Here is a 20,590-nt window from a genome sequence, read left to right as displayed (position 1 = left end):
ACTTAATTTCTCTTCGAAAGTTCCGTTTTGCAAACACCTCCTCTTTCAGGGAAGAGAGGAGTATTTCCAACTTCCCATTCAGGTAAGGCCTAAGCCTGAGTCTCTCTTTTTGGGGAAAAAGAGAGGAGAATTTTGTCACGGATGTGTTGATTCAATATCAAGCGATCTCTTTCATCAAGGATTTTAAGAATATTTTGCCAATTTTTTATCAAGTCATTGTTGATCTCAAATTTTCATCATATACAGAACTACCTCAAACTACCTTTAGTATTATTTTCAAAGGAGCAAGACTTTTGCGAAATAAGAATTGAATTCAAGCTTTTTCTGTTGGTCAACCAAGAGGATGAAGAAAAATCTTTGATGTGACCGGCAAAGGAAAATTCGATGATGTTAAAAAGCCATGAGCGAATTGATATTGATCATAGCTATGACACATTCTTAAAGACCATTCTTTGGCAGTAAGACAGTGGAAATATCATGGGCAGTAAAAAAGAACCTACCCAATCCATATCTCCTCAATCATTTGAGCTGTAAATCAAATATCCGCAAAAGGGATCTCTCAATTGTCGTCAAGATGAAGACGAATTATGCGAGCTAGATCTCCGGGGCCAAAGAAGATTTGGATCATCTCCAAGATGAAGGAGTTTGTGAAGGATGCTTCCAGGGAAAGTTCAGATCACCGTCGAGATGAAGGTGAGTGTGATGGACCTACCAACAAACCCTAAAAGATATTTGATTTCTGCTATCATCTAGAGAATTTTGACCAACGAACCTATATCATCAAGCCTAACTCCTGAGAAAAACAAAGATCAGAACATCTCCAAGATGAAGGAGTTTGTGACGTACCCTTCCCTTGAAAAAGAGAGAAAAGTCAGGACATCTCCAAAATGAAGAATGATGTAAAAACCCAAGAAAGCTCCATGACTCAAGAGAATGCAAAAGATCATCATGGGAGATGCCCAGAATATCAAACTGCCCAAAATGTCAGGAGTCATCTTTATCTATGTGAAATTCTTTTACCAATATCTTTTCACTCAATTGCTTTTATGAAGCTAAGAATTTTTTTCTCTCTTTTCATATCAAGGAAATTGATATCTTCCTTAAAGAAGCTCAACAACAACAAACTTTGAATTTGACTCTTGATTCTATAGAGTTAGCCCAATTGAAGCTAATACTCTAGGTAGAAAGAGGTGATATTTTTCATACACAATTCAATCATGCTGAATCAACTACAATTTTGACATCTTATTGGCAATGTTTTCTCATTATCCCAAAATGAAGTGTGAACTTGATGTTCGTTTTGACGTATCCTGACGTCATCCCTCCTTAGGACTGAAAAGTCCTTTCCTTCCGTCTAATCTGAGCGCTCTCAGATTTGCACACTTCCCTGTGTTCCCCACTGTCCCACCATAGACAATACCCGCTCAGGATAAGGGTTAAACCTGAACTTTTTGCAAAAGGCCTGTTATTGTCAAAAGTTATTTTCAGTCTCAGCAATGAGGCGCCCAAGAACAACCCCTTTTCAAGCTTTAGGGACCCCCATTTTCATCCTTTTGCAAAACCCCTCTCGGACTTGTTGTGCAAAGTCTAGAGGTCCCATCACAGTTTCCCTGCTCTTCGAGGATCCTGTATCCATTCAGGCTAAGGATTAAACCTGTTACCTCGCTCCTTGAGGTATAACCCAAAACCTTCTGCGAGAGGTCGTCTGTTTTTAGAAAGCTGATTTAGTCTTAGCAATGAGACGCCCCAGATCATCCCCTTTCCAAGCTTTAGGGAATCCCTTGTTTTCCTCTTCTCGCAAAACCCCTTACGGATTCGTTCGTCCAAATTCCAAAGGTCCCATCATGGATTCTTCACCCAAGAATTTCGTATGGTTGCCCCTTTCGGGTTAAGGGTTAAGCCTGAATCTCGCTCTGCGAGGTATCTTTCTGTTCAGGTTAGGGTTAAACCTGAGTCTCATTTCGACTAGATGTCCTTTCTAGTCCCACCACGATGTCTTCATTTGAGAACTTTGTGCGATTCCCCCCACTCAGGTCAAGGGTTAAACCTGAATCTCGCTTTTTGGCGATGCACTTCATTGTCCCATCACGGCTTCCTCGTTCGAAAATTCTGTATGGTCATCCCCTTCAGGTTAAAGGGTTAAAGCCTGAACCTCGTTCCACGAGGTACCTTCCATTCAGGTTTGGGTTAAACCTGAACCTCATTTCGACGAGGTAATCCCCCCGTCCCATCATGGTTTTTCCCCACAAGGAAATCCATACTCTCTATACAACCATCCAGGAAAGGATCATGCTTGAATTTTATCTCACGAGGCATTTCTCTCAAAATGTCCCATCGAGGTCTACTTATATTTCATTTCCCCATCCGAATCATCTTGATATATCTTCGTCCCATCCAGGTTAAGGGCTAAACCTGAGTCTTTCTAAGAGTTGATCTTGTCTCACCCATGAGACTTGATCCAAATTTTTATCTTTCATCATTCTGGGATCTTTACCCAAAGTCCCATCACGATTTCCTCATTTCTATCTATTCAGTCCTATCATTTTCGAAGATTTCATCTCCCCCAAGCCATACAGGACAAGGCTTTAAGCCTGAAAAGCCATAATTCTTCCACACCCAGTTCAGATCTGCTGACTGGAGCATTTTCAAAATTTGGAGTGTTTTATTTGCCACTAAGCTCGACTTTCAACCGGCTTAGTAGCAAAGAAGGGCATCTGTGAACACCCCAAATTTTTCAAAAGTTTGTAAATATTCCCCTTTTTGCCCTTTATCTTCATTTTCTGGGTAATTGAGTGACTTTTTAATATAAATTCCATTTTATTTCTCAAGTTTTCTTAAATTAAATTCATTTTGTATATCTGACTCTATTTCGGATCTGAATCCAGTGTCAAAAACCTAAATCTGAGCCTCGTTATCCAATTTTCAAAATAAATTTCTAAAAATACCAAAAATAATTTCTAAAAGGCGCAGACAGCCCATCCGGTATCCATTTGGATCCCTGACTCTGTATTTCTCGATTCGAGTTTCAAAACTCGAACGCTTTCTCAAAACATGGGTCCAAACCCATTCTTCTGAAAATTTTTTTTCCCCAAAATGGCCTGAAATTCTCAGAAAAACACTTTTGTAAATATTTCTCAGAAAAATACAAAAAAATTAGTGTTTAATCTTTGTTTTCTCATAAAATCTTAGATTTTTATTCCAAAAATACAAAAAAATGGAAAAATAACACAAAAACGAAAAAAAGATCAGGAAATATGTTGTTCAAAATTATTTTTGAAACTTGTTTTTGCTAAAAACTTCTCTTTAAAACCATTTTTTTTGAAAATCTTTAAAAAAAGGACTGGCCTTTTGGAAATTTTTATAAGAAGACCCCCTTAACAAAAGTCGGGTTTAGGGTTACGAAAACCCTCTCTTCCGCCGCCCTCCTTCCAGAAGAATCTCCCCCATCATCGACCTTCGTTCCCTCCGTTTCTACCATTGGAACAACCTCCTACACCACCCACTGGTAGCATCCATGGCCTCCACCCTCCGATCATTTTTTCTTTTCTTGATCGATCAACCCTCTGCCCTCTATCATAAACAGCCTCGCAGATCATCCACCAACCCTTCGATCATCTTCATTCACCTCGGTCCGTTGATGCAAAACCGCCCCTCCTCTTCCAGATCCTTCCGACCCTTTCATAAAAGGGGCATAGGGTAAACGATCAGGACTGCCCCCCCCCCCTCCCCCCGCCCCCCGGAACTCTCATCGTCGAGTCTACTAATCACTCTCTGATCTCCTCCCAAGGATCATCGACTATATTCATCACCCTTGCCTTTTACGGATCGACGGTCTTTCTCTCTGAAGCTCCTCCGAATCACCAGCAGGTCGAAGGAAGTCGGCTACCCCTGCAAGGGTTTCGAGCAACTGTTTCTTCACCACCACACCTCTCTTCTACAACAGGAATCCGTCTTCATCCTACTCCCTCTGGTGCTCTCCGATCAACAGAAAGGTCGGCTATCCCTACAAGGCCTCGGTGAGTAATCCTCCCCTTCCGCTCTAGATCTTCTATAAATATTCCTTTTCCCTTACGGATATCTTTCTCTTCTTTTTTTTTTTAGTTATGCACACACTGTGAGATCGGTCTGCATATAGCAAGACCGATCTACCAGGTGCTACAGCAACGGAATCCCTGATTTCAACATCTTATCCCTCTCTCTTTTATCCTTTATTCATAAATTTTTTGATTATCGATGATTTTAGCGCCTTTTCCCCATTTTTCATTTTCATTATCAGTTCATACGCATCTTCTCTGTTGCATTTTTTTTTTATTATCTGGTATTTATTGCATTTCTTTAAGTTTCTTTTGCCCCTTTAATAATAAGATTTCGTTTATGTAAAAAGGAATTCCTGTTCGTCCTCTGGGGTCCGGGACCACGCTGAAGTGGTGTATTGATTTCTTTTTTTTTAATCCCACGCCTCTCTACACCATAGCCTTCGATCCCAGTTTTTCATTTTGTGTATTAGTATAAGTAACAGATCTTGTTTTCAGCAATTTGCAGTTCTTATCAAACCCCTGTTACAAAAGATTTCCTGCATCACTTTGAATACTTGATGTTTTAGATGCTTTCGATTCATCTTCTTTGTTCGTTTTAGTTGTCTTTTATTTTTTATTTATTTATTTTTAGTTTAGTTGGTCTAGACATTTAAGGATCCCTCCAATTTTGCTTAATTCAAAAACATCATGTTGCGTGGTCTGGACCACTGGCCGTTGCTATGCAATGTTTATGTTTCATCACCCCATGTTGGGTTTCAGTGCTTGAAAGTTCTGGTGCAATCCCATCGTGAAGTTCATCTTTATACAAATCTGTTAGGGGGATCTGCAAGCTGATTTCATCAAGTCCCATCACTGATCCAACTTGCTAAATCAGTTTTACACGGTGGGAGGTCCAGATGGTGAAACTATGTTCAACATAATTGATCGAGCTTTAGGTTCCACCAATGCCTACATTGACTATATTGTCTTTTCTTTAAGCCATTTTTTTTTTTACTTATCAAGGATGTGCGTGTGGTTTCTAAAGACTTGATCCATCCTCAGTATCGCTCATGATTTGTTCCTGTATGTTTACCTCCTTGCCTTGATTTACTTACTATCTTTGCCTTTGATTAGTTTCATTGCCTGATATATCTTTCACTAACTGTTGATCTTTTGTTTTTTTTTTTTTTTTCATTTACATATATCTCCTCCCACTTAATATTTACACCCATGATATAGCATCCATCTGTTTCACCTGTTGTCCAGCAGTCGATTTCTATCTATGATTTTACTGCATGTTGTACATGCCCTGTATGTTATAACTATCAGAATGAGTGTTTGAAAATTTCGATGATCTGAAGATCTAATGAGTAAAGTGAAGGGTCATATCTAAATAATTTTGGTTCATTTCGTCATTGAGATCATGCGGAATCATTGAATGCTACTATTCAACTTCAATAATTATTAGATGTTACTAATCACCTGAATCGATACCTTGGCAATGTTTAAAAGAGAAAAGGGGGGGGGGGGTCTCAATAGGCAATCATGATCCAGCTTCAATCAGAACCAAACTATTACAGTTTTCAGAAATTTTCAATGATTATTCTTTTAGTGAGGTGATTGTTTCTGAATTTCATTGAAGAACGTGGCCTTTTTGAGGTAAGTTTGATAATTGGTCTACAGTGGGGCACATTTCGCATTCGACAACAATTGCTAATGGGGAAGACTATATCTGGGCTACGCAGCAGATTTGTGTCGCATCCTTGGTTTGATATCACCGGCTATACTCCTAACAACTAGCTTCACATTTTTTTTTACCACAGCACACCTTCACACTAACAAAAACTCACCTGTTAATACCATTGGAGTCTCTCTTGCCAGAGCAATTTCTGATTAAATGAATGGTCGTTCATTGCAAGTTATCGGTAACCCACGAATAAGTATCAGTCTACAGCAGGTTTGTTTTCATCAGACCATTACATATTTCCATGTTATCCATTTAATTCCATTTGAGACCAGCAACATCGCATGGTATTTTTTTATTATTATTTTCATCATACCATGTTATATATGCAATCCATAATGAATCATGTTGATAAAGTGCCTTGTTTGTCTTGGTGCATCATTTTTCTTAGATAAATATGACTGAGAAACTCAGAAAGTGATCGTTGAGTGTTATTAAGTTAAATTCTTTATCACTGAGTTCCCTGCAAATAGCTAGTTTTCAACCAAACCTTAGTGATTGATTGGTATTTTCTTGCTTCGGTATTCGTTCAGCATTCACCACGTGTGGCTGCATCATCTCTTAAACCATACTGAACCGAGTTCCAGGTCAGATTTACATCACGCCTATGAGCTGATCATAGTTTCACAATTGCATTCCATCACCCATCGTTGCTGTAGGGAAGTTTACTGAGATTCATACCTGGGATTAGCCGAGCTCAAAATTACAAACATTCCTGTGCTGTTAGTTGAGTCAGACTCTATTGACTCAAGTGTACTCGTAACTGACAGTGTGCGGGTAGTGTGTAAATCATTATCAGTATATGGATCTATACCAGCCGCTGGTCAGACCTGAGGGTCATTGACCGCATGCGATAAGTGGGTTAAATAGCGGGTTAGTGTGGACTATGTTATGGTGTCATCGGTTAACCTATGCATGAATGGTTGACATTAGCATTTGGTCAGTATATGTGACTGACAGTGCAGAGTTAGCAGTAGGAGATTCAGCAGTGTATGCATCATAAAAGCAGTTTGGGGGTATAGAAAAACAACATATCGATGGGTTATATCATCACATCAGTAGGACAAGTTAGCAGTCAGCCTTAGTATCTTCTGAAATCAAATGTGTTAGGTAATAAATGTATAGTAGCAGGGATCGGGTGAGGCATATGGTACAGTGGGTGATGATAACATAGGATGTGCTGGCGATCTGTGTGATTAGTATATATTATGTTTTTAGAATATCACATGATTAATGTATATAGTCAGTAGCATATAGTCATGGTGTGAAATAGTACCATATAGTTATCATTTTTTTTTTAAGTTCTACATCCAACTAAGTTTAACTGTTGATCACATCGAGTTTTTATGATGTTCTAGCTGATTGTCGAAATAATGATTCTCAATGCCCTGTTTCTCTCATTAATTGCTGATCTTCACAATAGATATTGTATTATTTCTTAATATTTTCCTCAATGCATCCCGCCAAGCATCTATGGTAGCAATCTCAGTCTTGTCATGGTTTATATTGACCCCGGTTCCAGTATATGTTCAATTTCTGGTGTTCGCATAAATAGGCTTGAGCATTGACATATGTATCATAATATGCAACACTCCCGTTGGTTTAGCATGCCATATTGTATCCGATTTTCCCTACAGTTGGAATGTCATTCATACATATCCTCAGTTGGCTCTTAGATAGGAGTGTACATGTTAATCCTTTGGCGTGATGTGTCTTTTTCTATGTTTGCTTATTGCCACCTTGAGTTTTGCAGGACACATATGAGATGTGTTATTCTTGAAATTTTGTAATTTCAAATCTCGATAAATGTTGTAATAAGTTAGGTATTAATGAAAAACTCTACACTTCCTGTTTTAGATAGAATGAATGAGCATTGTAAATATCTTGAATCACTTATTCTCATATTTTCTCCTTTATTCTCAAATTCTCACAAATGGCAACACGAATGACACGTGCACCATTTCGTAAGAGGTAATTAATCCTAAATTGATGATTTACATCAATGGCCATAGTCAGGATGTAAACAAAACTTAGGATTTTTATCTTTTATAAAATAACACTGGATCCTTTTCAAAAATCATCGTATTTTCAAATATTTCATCTTTTATCAAGGTTTAACTTAAAATTAATTCAATATATATACCAATGGCCATAGTCAGGGTATATTGAGAGTTAATTTCATTTTAAACTCTATAAAAGCTCAAAATATGTTTTATTCTTCACCTGAATTTAAATATAGATTATTATATAATACATTCAATGACCATAGTCAAGGATGTATTATATTTTCAATCTTATTTCAATTCATGTAAAGAATGAAATATGATTTTCAAAATCCACTTTCAAAATTCTTTAAATTCATTCATCATAGAACTGCATCATATTTTCAAAGTCCCCTTTTTTCAAAAACTCCAAGTAATGTAAATATCTTCTTCAATCAATCCTCAATTCTTATAAAATCCAATTCATCCTTTCATTTTTCAAATTCCATTTCATTTTCAAATCTCAAAAGTTCATTTTAACTTTGAGATTTCAAAAATACATTTTATATTCAAATTCAAATCAGATTTCAAAGTTCAATTTGACTTTGAAATTCCAAAATTCATCTTATATTCAAAACTCCAATCAAATTCAAAGTTCAAATTAACTTTGAAATTTCTGATTCATCTTCAAAATTCAAAACCAAGTTTATTTTTTATCTTCAAAATCAAAGTTTGAGATTGATTATGAATCTCAAAGCTTGACCCTTCCTAAATTTTAAAATTCAACCTAGGTTTTCAAAACCCAGATCCATTTTCAAAAGTCTCATTTGGACCTTCAGATCCAAATTTTCCTTTAGGATCCAGAATCCAATTTCACCTTGGATTTCAGACTTCAGATCCGATTCCACTTTAGGATCTAGAATCCAATTCCACTTTGGATCTCAGACTTCAGATCCAAATCCATCTTAGGATCCAGAACCCAATTTTACATCGGATCTCAGATCCCAGATCTTAAATCCATTTTAAGATTCGATTCCATTTCAAAATCTAGATTTCAAATCCAAGTCCATTCCTAGATCTCATTTGAACTCCCTAAATCCATTTCTATTCTTAAATACCATTTGATTTTCTCAGTCCATTCCAATTTCAAACTTCAAAATCTAAATTCAATTCCATCTCAAGTATTCATTTCCTTTCCAAAATTCATGTTCAGAATTCAAAGTCCATTTCCGACTTTGAAACTTCATTTTCCTTTCATTTTCAAAAAGCTTCAAGTCATTCTTTCTCAAAATCAAGATTTATTCTTCCAATTCTGATTCACTTCAAAAACTTAGAACTTCTCTGATCTATCACAAGTTCTAAAGTTAAGATTCAAACATTTCTTCACCCCATTACCAAGTTCATCTCAGAATCCTTGGAAATCTTCAAAACATCTTTCAAAAAGAGCATACATCCTTGCATTGCACAAGCATGATTCTTTGTGCATTTAGATCTTTAGGATAAATTCTTAGATAATATTTAGGCAAAGCAAAAGGCATAGATTCGATCCTTGGTTCGATTACCCCTGGTAAAGGCGCCAGGAACGGTCGAACCTCGTACCGACGAGCGAATCCCGTCTCTCCATTTTTCCCGCAAATTTTCAAAACGGACGCGAGTTAAATTTCTAAATATTTTCAAATTAAGGTCAAGTGAGACCGCGCAAAAGAGTTCCTCTTCTCTTTTTCTTTCTTTCTTTTCTCTTCTCTTTCTCTTTTCTTTCTTTTATTCTTCTCCCTTCAAAAGGGAGGAAAATAGAGGTTGGAAAAGGAAAAAAAAAGGAAGAGAGAGAAACCACAAGCGAGGAAAAATTTTGCGATGATCACACCCAGGTCCATATATTAATCAGACCTTCGGGTCTGGACCCGAGTTTTAATCCGGTCTTAATTATCACTATACCTAGACATTATAGAGTTTGGTTCGGGTAGGGTTCGGGTAAACCAGACTTATTGACACCACTAATTAAGATAAGTGTTGAGCTTGTTATCAACTAGGAAAAATTAGAAACCAACGGGGACTCCCTGTGACTGGTCGGAGTGTCTTATAAAAACTGTAATTTTTTTGTACCCCTTTTTATTATAAAATAAATAAAGAAACTCTTGTTAGTTAAATTATTTACATAAAACATATTTCCTATAATTTTTCCGAAACCCATGTTCAGTTAGGAGGAAAAAAAGAGGGCTAAGATAAAAAATCATAATTTTAAAAACCTATTTTATAATTTAGAAATATGTGGTCTCATTTGTATATATATATAAACAAAAAAATCCAGAAGGACTGTCTTTATTTTATTAAAAACGGAGTTGACACATACACAAAATATGCCCGGCAAAATTCAGAGGTAAAATGATAAATTTTAAATAAGTTATTTACGACCTGTAGGTGATAACAGTCCTAATCAAGGTTGACCAACTTGTCATACCTCAACTAGATTAGGATCTAATTAAAGGAACCTAACTAAATCAAGTATAACATAGGTTTGAACTAGGTCACATGGGGCCTAACCCACACCCAAAACCGATAAAACAAAAGCTGTTAACAGGGTTAGATGCATGCTGGTATGGTCCTCCGGACCAGACTGCATGCTCTAATAAGGGTTCTGGTCTGAACCCATGGTTCAGACCAGACCCTTTGTCGGACTGAGTGAGCCCGAATTGGCTACCCAAACACCGAAATCTGAAAAAGAAAAAAAAATTGTGGCACCAAGATAGTGGAAAGAAGGATGAACCTGCCATAGGTCTGGTCCTCTGGACAAGACCATGCAGATGCGAAAAGAGGGATCTGAACCCATGGTTCAGACCGACCTCTACGCAGTGTAGCAAGTAGCTGCAACCCACAGCAGCAGCTCGCCCTTGGGTGACTGCATTGGGGTCGACGCTGAGCCAAAACGAGAGGGGTTGAGGACTGGTACCTAGGACCGGACCCACGCGGCCTGACATAACATTGGTCTGAACCCTTGGTTCAGACCAGGCACATGGGTTAGTGACCCTAGTCCCCCAAAACTGGGCCAAAACGGGTGTCCAAAGCTTCGGGTGACCCAAAATGCCAAGCTCCATAAATCAGAGAAGAAAAAAAGAAAATGGTAACACCGAAGGGCCATGGGCCACCTTTTTTTTTTCAAGTGGATCCTGGTCACACCGTGACCCAGGCCATGGTGCTCGTGTTGTGCCAGTCCCAAATGCATTGGGACTGGGTTGAGCCCAACACATTGACGCATCAAGAGAGGAGATGGCGGTTGCGATACACCACCCGCAACACGCCTACACTCCAAGGGGGTGTCGAAAAGGGCTGGGTGCATCTGGACGAGCCCAGCTTGGTCCAGAGCATGCCCAGCAAGGCTAACATGCCCACGGATGCGCCACCATGCTCAGCATCTGGAAAAGAAAAGGGCGACAACCTGAAAATCCAACAAAAATGCTAACGAAAGAAGAAAGAAGAAAAACAAAAGCATGACTACTCAAGGTAAACCTATGCAAATCAATGGTGAACAAATGTCGAAAAGAGATGCTTATCCAACTAATCTACTGATGGAGCATGCATGCATAGATGCATTGACTCCTCAGTTTCATGGTGTATTGCAACGAACATAGAACAAGTCGTGTTGAGCCTTCACCTTGGGAGCTCGGATGAAGAAGGTGGGCACAGTTGCAATGACGTTCTCCAATAAGGCTGCACCACCCACGGCTGGGAGGAAGAGAAGAGAAGAGAGTATGGGTGAGAGAGAGATGAGAGGGAAGAGTGGGAGCTCCTAGGCGTCACTCCAAAGGAATTCTCTCTCTCTTCTCACTAAAAGTTTTTATATCACCATGCTTGAAAGCCAATGGCTAGGATTGATGTTGCCATAGATGAGTGGCAGGGGTCAAACACGCCCCTCTAAGGTCTGAAAATTTAATGAGTGGCCACCCCATTTGGCCAATGCATGTTCTTTTTTCAAAAGGTCTATCATTTTTTTCAAAAACGCCCTTCAAAGGCCTTCACACTGCCATCAAAGTTTAATAGAATTACGCGGGGAGCCATTAGGCTGCCGCCCACTCTAGCCAAACGTTGGGCACTCTTTTAGGCTGCAAAGGAGGATTTATCAAGGTGCCATGGGCTGCCGCCCACTTGGCCAACCCATGGCTGGCACCTCAACCTAGGTGGGGCTATTACCTCTATGCCACCGCCCAGACCTGGTCAGCCCTTGACCAGCTGGCCCTTATGGCCACTACCATCCAAGAGCAAGCTCAAGTGGTCGACCATGGGCTTGGTAAACCCTTGACCAACAAAGGAATTAAATTATTATACTGATTTTATGGTTAAATGGGTTTTAAATATTTTTCCATCACGTATAATTATTTTTATTTTATATTATTAATATAAATAACATTTTGAAGCTACCCAAGTGAAGAAATCTCCATTACGAACGAAATGGGTCTCGTTTAGTCCCACGCTAAGTCTCTAGGCAATCTTCCGTAAATCACATGCACTGACGAAGTTTTTTCATCGTTCGGACCTCAAATTTGGAGACAATCACAATATAAGTATTATAAACTTGTCCTAAAAATTTCGGAGGTTAATTCGTTATAAATTTCCCTCAATTGCTTTTTATGTAAAATTATGTGATTTGACTTGTATCTCTATGTAGTCTTAAATACGAAAATTGCAATTTCAACAAAATTCTTGATCACAACACCATTCGTGTAATATTACCTCTAAATTAATCTTGTACCTTACATCCTCTCCTCCTTAAAAAGGGGTTTTGTTCGCGAAATCACCTATATTAGGTTACAAAAAGTTCTGGATATTTCTCTCTCATGCTCGCTTCTGGTTCCCATGTGCATTCTTCGATGTCATGGTGCTGCCAACTTACCTTAACTTATCGATTCTTTGCATGGAACCGCTAGGACGCTGGTGTTCCACCTTGACCTGCTGTAAACACCCCAAATTTTTACCCTCATCCAGTACTTACATTTCATGTGTCATTGCATATCATTGCATGCATTCGACATACCATTTCATTGCACTACATAGCATTGCATGTCATTGCATCTCATTTTCGAGATTCAGCACTCATGTTTTTAAAATATTTAATCCAGATTTGAGTTTTAAAACTTTTTCTTTCAAAAATCAATTTCAAAACCTGGGTTTTTATTCAACATTCTGTCATTTTCTAACCCCCAGGACCTTATATTTTGAAATACTTCCTTAGAAAACGATCTGGATTCATTTCAAACTCAATTTCAATTGATTTTAATTCTCAGATGAGGCCCATTTAGGTGGTGTCGCTTCTGGATTCCTTCACTTATCAAAAATCTCAAAAATCTTAGAGTCCTAGTTGGATCAGGACTCTTTTTCCAGAGTCTTAGTCGGATCAAAACTCTACTTTTCACTACCTTTTTACCTGTCTTTGAAGAAAACCTTTCAAAATCTGCTGTTTTGGCCAAAATTTTAGAGTCCTAGTTGGATCAGGACTCTTCTTCAAGAGTCCAGTCGGATCAGGACTCTTCTTCAGAGTTTCAATTGGATTGGGACTCTAATCTTTTACAGCTATTTTTATCCATTCTCAATCAAATCTTTCAAAATATTTCAAAATGAGTCAGAAACTTAGAGTTTCAGTTAAAACAGGACTCTGTTCAGAGAGTCCTAGTTGGATCAGGACTCTGATCTTGATTTCAATTTTGAGAGAATCTTTCAGAAATCTTTCAATCTACCAAAACTATTACACTTTTATCAAAGAATTTCAAAATTCTGAGATTTTATCTCAGAGTCCTGATCAAATCAGGACTCTACCCCAGAGTTCTGATCGAAGTAGGACTCTATCCAAAATTGATGTTCTCGCTTCATTTTCACTGGTTTTCAAAAGCTTTGCCCAAATTTCATCATTTGCCTACCAGAAAAACCAAAATGCTTAGATTTCTGATCGAATCAGAACTCTTTCTTAGAGTCCTAATCAGATCAGGACTCTGAACCAAAATTCAATTTCATCCTGTTTTTAACTGTTTTTCAAAATTCTCTCATTTGTTTTCTCAGAAAATCCAAAAATCTGGGAGTCCTAGTTCAATCAGGACTCTGTCCTCAGAGTCTCAATTGAATCAAAACTCTGTTTTATTCCAATATTCATTATTGTTTTCACTGTTTTGACAAGTTCTTTCAACTGTTTTTCAGAAAATACCAAAAAAATCTAGAGTTTCAGTCTGATCAGGACTCTGTCCCAGAGTCCTAATCCAGTCAGGAGTTTGTTCTAGAGTCTGTTTTTATTTCTATTTTCATTTATTTTCAAAATTTAGGTCATTTTGTAGAGTCCAGTTAATCCATGACTCTAATTTAGAGTTCTGATCGAGTTAGGAGTCTAACCCTGACTGTATTTTCTGACTTGTTTCACCATTTTCGATGAAATCTTTTCAAAAATTTCTTTATTTGGCTTTTAAAAACCAAAATCACAGAGTCCTAAAAATCCAGGACTCTAGCCCAGAGTCCAGTTCGCTTGAGACTCTATTTTCAAAAATCTTGAATTTCAAATATTGATTTTAACCCCTTTTCAAAACCATTTTCAGTATTTATTTCAAAATTCTTCAAAACTCGATGTGGGTCCACTCAGTTGGCACCATGTCCAGAGAAGTTCTAACCCAGTTAGAACCCTATGCAATTTCAAAACTTTTAATTTCAAGATTGCTTTCAAAAATCCTTTTGAAAATGCTTTCAATTTCAAGTTTTAAAATAGCTTTTTGAAAAACTCAAGTAGGGCCCACTCGGGGTGGAGCCATATTCGAGTAAGTCAGGGCTAGACTAGGGTTAGTCATTGTCCTAGTTAGGTTAGGGGTTTAGAGGAGTCAAAATCAATTTTAAAAATCCATTTTATTTAACTTTTAAACCATTGGTTTTTAAAGGTTTTAAATTCAGGTTTTAAAAACCAAATGTGGGTCCATACTAGGTGGTGTCACATTTGGACTTTTTAGGGTTTGATTAGGTATTAATTAGAGTTTAATTAGAGTTCATTTAGGGTTAGGAAACCACAAAAATTCGTTGCCCTTAGTGGATTTATTAGAAAGAGTCCTGAAAAAATGAAAAACCTCTTAATTAACCTTAATTAAGTGACTTTTTGAAAATCTATAAATAGGGGACCTAAAGGGGGTCAAAGGGGGGTCTTTTCTCTCTCAAATTTTCGTGGGTTCTCTCTCCTCTCCAGCATCTCCACCTTCCTCCATTGCAGCTGCAAGCACCAAGGTAATATTTTTAATATTTTTTTTAGTTTTATTCAATACTTTTTCATGTTTTAAATCAATTTTAGCCATTGGTGCCATCCCCTTCATGGATTAAACCATGGATTCAAGTCCAAGAACCTCAAGAGAGGTTCAAGAAAGTGATCTAACTCTGTTTCATAGTGTTTACAGGGATTCTAATCCATTAGAATCGATTTTAGCATTATCTTTTGCATTATTAACCAATAAAATACATGATTTACCCTTGTAATGGGTTAAATCTATGTTTTAAAGGTAATATTGAATTCCAGCCATTGATTCCCTGCTTTTATTTTATTTTCATGGTTTATTCATGTTTGTTTTACGTTTTATAGCATAGAAATAATTTTTATTTACTGTTTTATGGTTTATTTTGTTGTTTTTATTAGTTAATGCATATTTTCTCAAGTTTCTTAGATTTCTGTGTGTTTTTTAGTTTAGAACAGAAGAGAGCATGCTGTTTTGGATTGAAATATGTGTTGTTAATTTCTGGTTTTTTTATATGTGATGCATGCATATGTTATTGATCTACTGTAAAAAAAGCAGAGTTTTTAGACTTCATGAACCTTGTCAGAAAAATCAGTCATCAAATTGAGTTTTTAAAACTTTAAAATCGTTGTTAAAATCAAGAGGGTAACTTGCTGTGATGATATTTTTCTCATCTTTTATCCGATTTTAGATCTGTAAAGTGCCATGGATTCATGTTGATTAGATATGTCTACTGTGAAATTTTCAGAATTTTTTATTACTGTTTAGTATTTTTCCTCTGTCAGAGACTCTGATTTTCAATTTAAAACTCGTTAGGGTTTTCCAAAACCCTAATCAGACTTGTGTTGTTTATAAATCCCAAACTACAGATCCGATTCATGATCTTTAAAAAGTGAGTATTGTCATTTTTCTGTCAACTATTCACTGTTAAAATCTCAGATATTTTTAATAAGCACAGCTATTTATCCCGGAATTTTCAATTGAAAGTATCAGTTAAGACCAAAGTTAAAATCAATATATTCAAGTCCGGATTGTCGGATAGGGATCTCCCTGGTTTTAAAAGCTTTTTCATATCTGTAAAAAGGAAAAGTTCTGTTTTCTTGTCTATTTGTTCTCTGTAAAATTTCATAAATGTTATGGAGGTTTGACCCCTGGTTCGGGTCTTGGACTGAGAATGGTTGGTGAGCTAGGTCAAAAATAGCATATTTTTAGGGTTTAATGCAATTTTCGGATTAATTTAATACCAAAAAAATATTTTTACAATTCTAATTTGATATTAGGGTTATCACAAGTGCAGGTACCAATTTTGAGGATTTTTAGAATCCGTTTGATGCTTGAATGGCTTGAATTGCAAAACAGGGCACCCGAAGAATTCCAAAACACTGCAAAAATCACAAAATTTGTGATATTCTTGGATTATTTTGCATAAGCATATATTTTTAGGGTTTAATCATATTCATAATAATATTAGGATGCTTTAGGTTTAATTTGATGCTCATTTGATTTCATTTAGTGCATAAAACCTAAGTTTTTACCAAAATATTTTCTAAAAACCCTGATTTCAAGGCCATAGTCTTGCTGTCAGAGGCAATTTGGTCATTTAACCTCAATTTCGAAATTCCTAACCCTAATTTTCATATTTTGAATCATGTCATAGCATATTTAGTTTGATTTATTCTCATTTGTATTTCAAAACTTGCATTTTACCAAATATATTTCTAAAAACCCTAATTTCAAGGCCATAGTCTTGTTATTAGGGGTATTTTGGTCATTTTGACCCCAATTTCGAAATTTCATATCTTATCTTCCTTATTTATTCAATCTTATTTCATATTTTATCAATTTTGATTTAAGGGAATCATGGCAAAAAGGCTTATATCTAGCAAAATTAAGTAATTTCTAGATATTACTGGATAAATCTAGAAAAGCCAACATATCATCACTAACAAAGTTTTTTAGTTTTGCAGGTACATTGAAGACTTTATTTTTCATGTATTTAAATTTCAATAGTGATGTAAATTAAATTAACTTTGGAATAAGAATTTACATTTCCTGCTTAGCTTAGGCAGCATTGCATATAGTTTATTTTTTTAAATAATGTTAATGTGTGATGGATGATGATTCATGCATATTCAAACTCACTTTGGTCTACACGAATGGCACATACACTAGATTTTATGAAGTTTATAAACTTGGTGGAATTTGTATTTATGGCCATAGTCAGAATACGAATGATACCCAGATTTGTAATCTTCACATTAGCCACATTCAGCCTACACTCTTAGGCTAACTTCAAAATGCACTGCATTTCTCAAAAATACAAAAAGTATTTCTCAATTCCTCAAATCCATATTCATTCATTTCATGCATTTACCAATTCCAATTCAGAGAAATCAGTTTTCTCAAATTTCTCTAAGTCTTATTCAAAAATCGATTTTCTCAAAATATTGATTTGCCAATGATATTTCAAGTATTTTCCAAGTTCCAAATTCGATTTTCCAAGTTATATTTTCAATTTCAAAGTTTGAATTCAAAGAAATCAAGTTTTCCAAAGTAATTTCACATTTCTCAAAATCAATTTTCACAAAATCTCAAGATTTCTTCAGAAACCGATTTTTACTTTTCTGAGAAGAACATTTCAAATCCCAATTCACGATTTTCCATGTGATATCTATTCTAAGTGTTTCAGTTATTCAAAGCAAGCATCATGTTTTCAAATGTGCATTTTTAGAAATTCATAGCACATGCCTGATTTTATGTGCATTTAGAAATTAGAATATGATTTAGACAAGTTGAATAGAGCAGAGTAGTAGATTGGTCCTTGGTTCGATTACCCCTGTTAAAGGTGGCAGGAACGGTCGAACCTTGTACCGACAGGCGAGTCCCATTCTACGGAATTTTCATGCATTTTAAAACGGAGGCGAGTTATTTTCAAAATCTTTTTCAAATGTCAGTTTGACTCGCAAAAAGTTAAAAATTTTGCGATGATAACACCTGCAGACAAGTCAAGCACCTCGCAACGTACGTTGCTATCTCACGCTTCATACCGTTCCACCAATATTTCCATTGCAAATCCTTAAACATCTTCATTCTGCTTGGATGAATCGTATATCTTGACATATGTGCTTCATCAAAAATCTCTTTCTTCAGCTTAAGGTCGCTCAGAACTCAAAGTCGATCTCTCATACAAACACTACCATCATATGACAAACTAAAGGAGGTTTCTGCTTGTCTTGCCAAGGCTAGAAACTTACCATACTGGTCATCACGTTTCTGAGCCTCCACGATTCTAGGCAAAAACTCTGATCGAATGGTCAAACCAGACAATCTGATCGATCCGCCCCCAACTGAAAAAGGCTTCCAAACTACGAAATCTTCAATCATCTTTTGACTCCACATGAGACTAGCCAGAACACCACTCGACTTGTGACTAAGTGCATCTGCCACTACGTTCGCCTTATCAGGGTGGTAAGACAAAGTAAAGTCGTAATCCTTGATAAACTCGAGCCAACGTCGCTGTCTCATGTTCAACTCCTTCTGAGAGAACAGATATTTGAGACTCTTGTGGTCTGTGAAGACCTCAAACGATTCTCCATACAAATAATGTCTCCACAATTTCAAAGCAAACACAACTGCTGCTAGTTCCAAATCATGTGTCGAATAATTTCTCTCATGGGTCTTCAACTGTCTAGAAGCATAAGCAATCACCCTGTCGTGCTGCATTAGCATGCAACCCAATCCGGTACCAGAGGCATCCGTGTACACAACAAAACCACCTCTGCCTAAAGGTAAAGCTAACACTGGAGAGGTCGTCAGCTTTGACTTCAAGATCTTAAAACTGTCTTCACAAGCGCTATCCCACTCGAACTTGATACCTTTACTCAAAAGCTTCGTCAACGGTAAGGCAATCCTTGAAAAGTCTTCGATGAATCGTCGATAATATCCTACCAACCTGAGAAAACTGTGAATCTCTAACACATTCTGAGGTTGCTTTCAGCCTAAAACTGCTTCAACCTTTGCTAAATCGACTGACACTCCGTCCTTGGATATCAAGTGACCAAGAAACATAACTCGCTCAAGCCAAAACTCGCACTTGGAGAACTTGGCAAACAACTAATGCTCACGGAGAGTACTCAAAACAATACGCAAGTGTTCTTGATGCTGCTTAGGATTCTCTGAGTAGATCAAGATGTCGTCAATAAACACGATCACGAACGTATCCACGAATGGACGAAAAATTTTGTTCATCAAATCCATGAATGCAGCCGGTGCATTCGTGAGGCCAAAAGGCATCACCACGAACTCATATAAATCATACCTCGTTCGAAAAGTTGTCTTTGTAATGTCTTCCTCTCTAATACGAAGTTGATGATAACCTGACCTGAGGTCAATCTTCGAAAAAAGCTTTGCTCTCTGCAACTGATCGAAGAGATCTTCGATCCTGGGTAACGGGTATTTGTTCTTAATCGTCGCTTGGTTGAGCATCCGGTAATCGATGAACAACCTCAAGGATCCATCCTTCTTCTTCACGAACAACACTGGTGCTCCTCACGGAGAAGCACTGGGTCGAATGAAACCCTAATCTAAAAGTTCTTCCAACTGTCGCTTCAATTTCTCAAGCTCTGCCGGAGCCATATGGTAAGGTGCCTTGGAAATAGGAGTAGTTTCAGGCAACAACTCGATGAAAAATTCGATCTCTCGCTTTGGAGGTAAAACGGGCAATTCCTCTGGGAACACATCGAAAAATTCTTGAACCACGTCTAAGTCATCGATCAAAACCATCTCATGTTCGACTGGGGTAATACTGACCAAAAATGCAGTACCCCCGTTCCGCAAATATTTTTGGGCCTTAAAGGAAGAAATCATACGGCTATCACGTAAGGGCCGAGGAAGCTTGATCTCCAAGACAGGACAATCAGGCTGAAAAAGAACAACCTTACCTTCTCGACAGAAAACTTGAGCGTGATACTCAAAAAGCCAATCCATGCCTAGAATGACGTCAAACTCAGTCATGTCTAGCAGGATCACATCAGCTGACAGGTTCTGCCCTGCCACTGATACCACGAGGCTCAAAATGTAAGAATCACAAAAGGACTTATCACCTGTCGGAGTACGGACCTCCAACGGGTAATTCAAGGACTCTACGGTCAAAGACAATGTACTGGCAATTCTAGTAGCTATAAAAGAATGCAAAGCACCACAATCAAATAACGTAAATGTTGCATGTCCTGCGACTGGAATAGTACCTTGGACCAATTCACCCTTGGTCACCTGCTCCACAGTTGTCGCGTAAGCACGTCCGACAATGGCCTTCTGGTTGTCGTGCTTTGGCTGATGCAGTTGTTGCTGCTGATACGAATGAGGCTGCTTCGGTTGCGCCGACTAAGATGTATCGAGTGTGTTCCTTCGTTGATCGTCTGCTTGCTTCTTCCGATAGTTCTTGATATAGTGGCCCATCTTGCCACAATAAAGACATTCGCTTGTATCTCGTGGGCAGGGTCATCCTGGATGATCAACGGAGCACTTCAGACAACCTGCCGTTGTGATTTGCCTCTGAGGCTGCTGATACTGGCGCTGCTGTTGCTGATTCTGGGGTCGTCGGTTTTG

The 20,590-nt window shown here is 37.6% G+C and overlaps 1 protein-coding gene across 1 annotated transcript; it reads right to left on the bottom strand.

Annotated features, from left to right (window-relative positions):
- Positions 1-19,561: 19,561 nt before the first annotated feature.
- LOC149829960 (uncharacterized) lies at positions 19,562-19,969 on the bottom strand. The gene has a single exon (XM_090015346.1). The coding sequence runs from the start codon at positions 19,967-19,969 to the stop codon at positions 19,562-19,564; it is 408 nt and encodes a 135-aa protein (XP_089871472.1).
- Between the last annotated feature and the right edge of the window lie 621 nt (positions 19,970-20,590).

This window comes from Nuphar pumila, chromosome 8, assembly GCF_984573655.1.
Source record: "Nuphar pumila chromosome 8, dmNupPumi1.hap1.1, whole genome shotgun sequence".
In the NCBI taxonomy this organism is placed as follows: Eukaryota; Viridiplantae; Streptophyta; class Magnoliopsida; order Nymphaeales; family Nymphaeaceae; genus Nuphar; species Nuphar pumila.
The sequence above is the reverse complement of the archived record's forward strand: the minus strand, read 5'-3'. Positions and strand labels throughout refer to the sequence as shown.

Coding starts and splice junctions, on each gene's coding strand:
- LOC149829960 (XM_090015346.1), bottom strand. CDS start 19,969: ATGGATTGGCTTTTTGAGTATCACGCTCAAGTTTTCTGTCGAGAAGGT.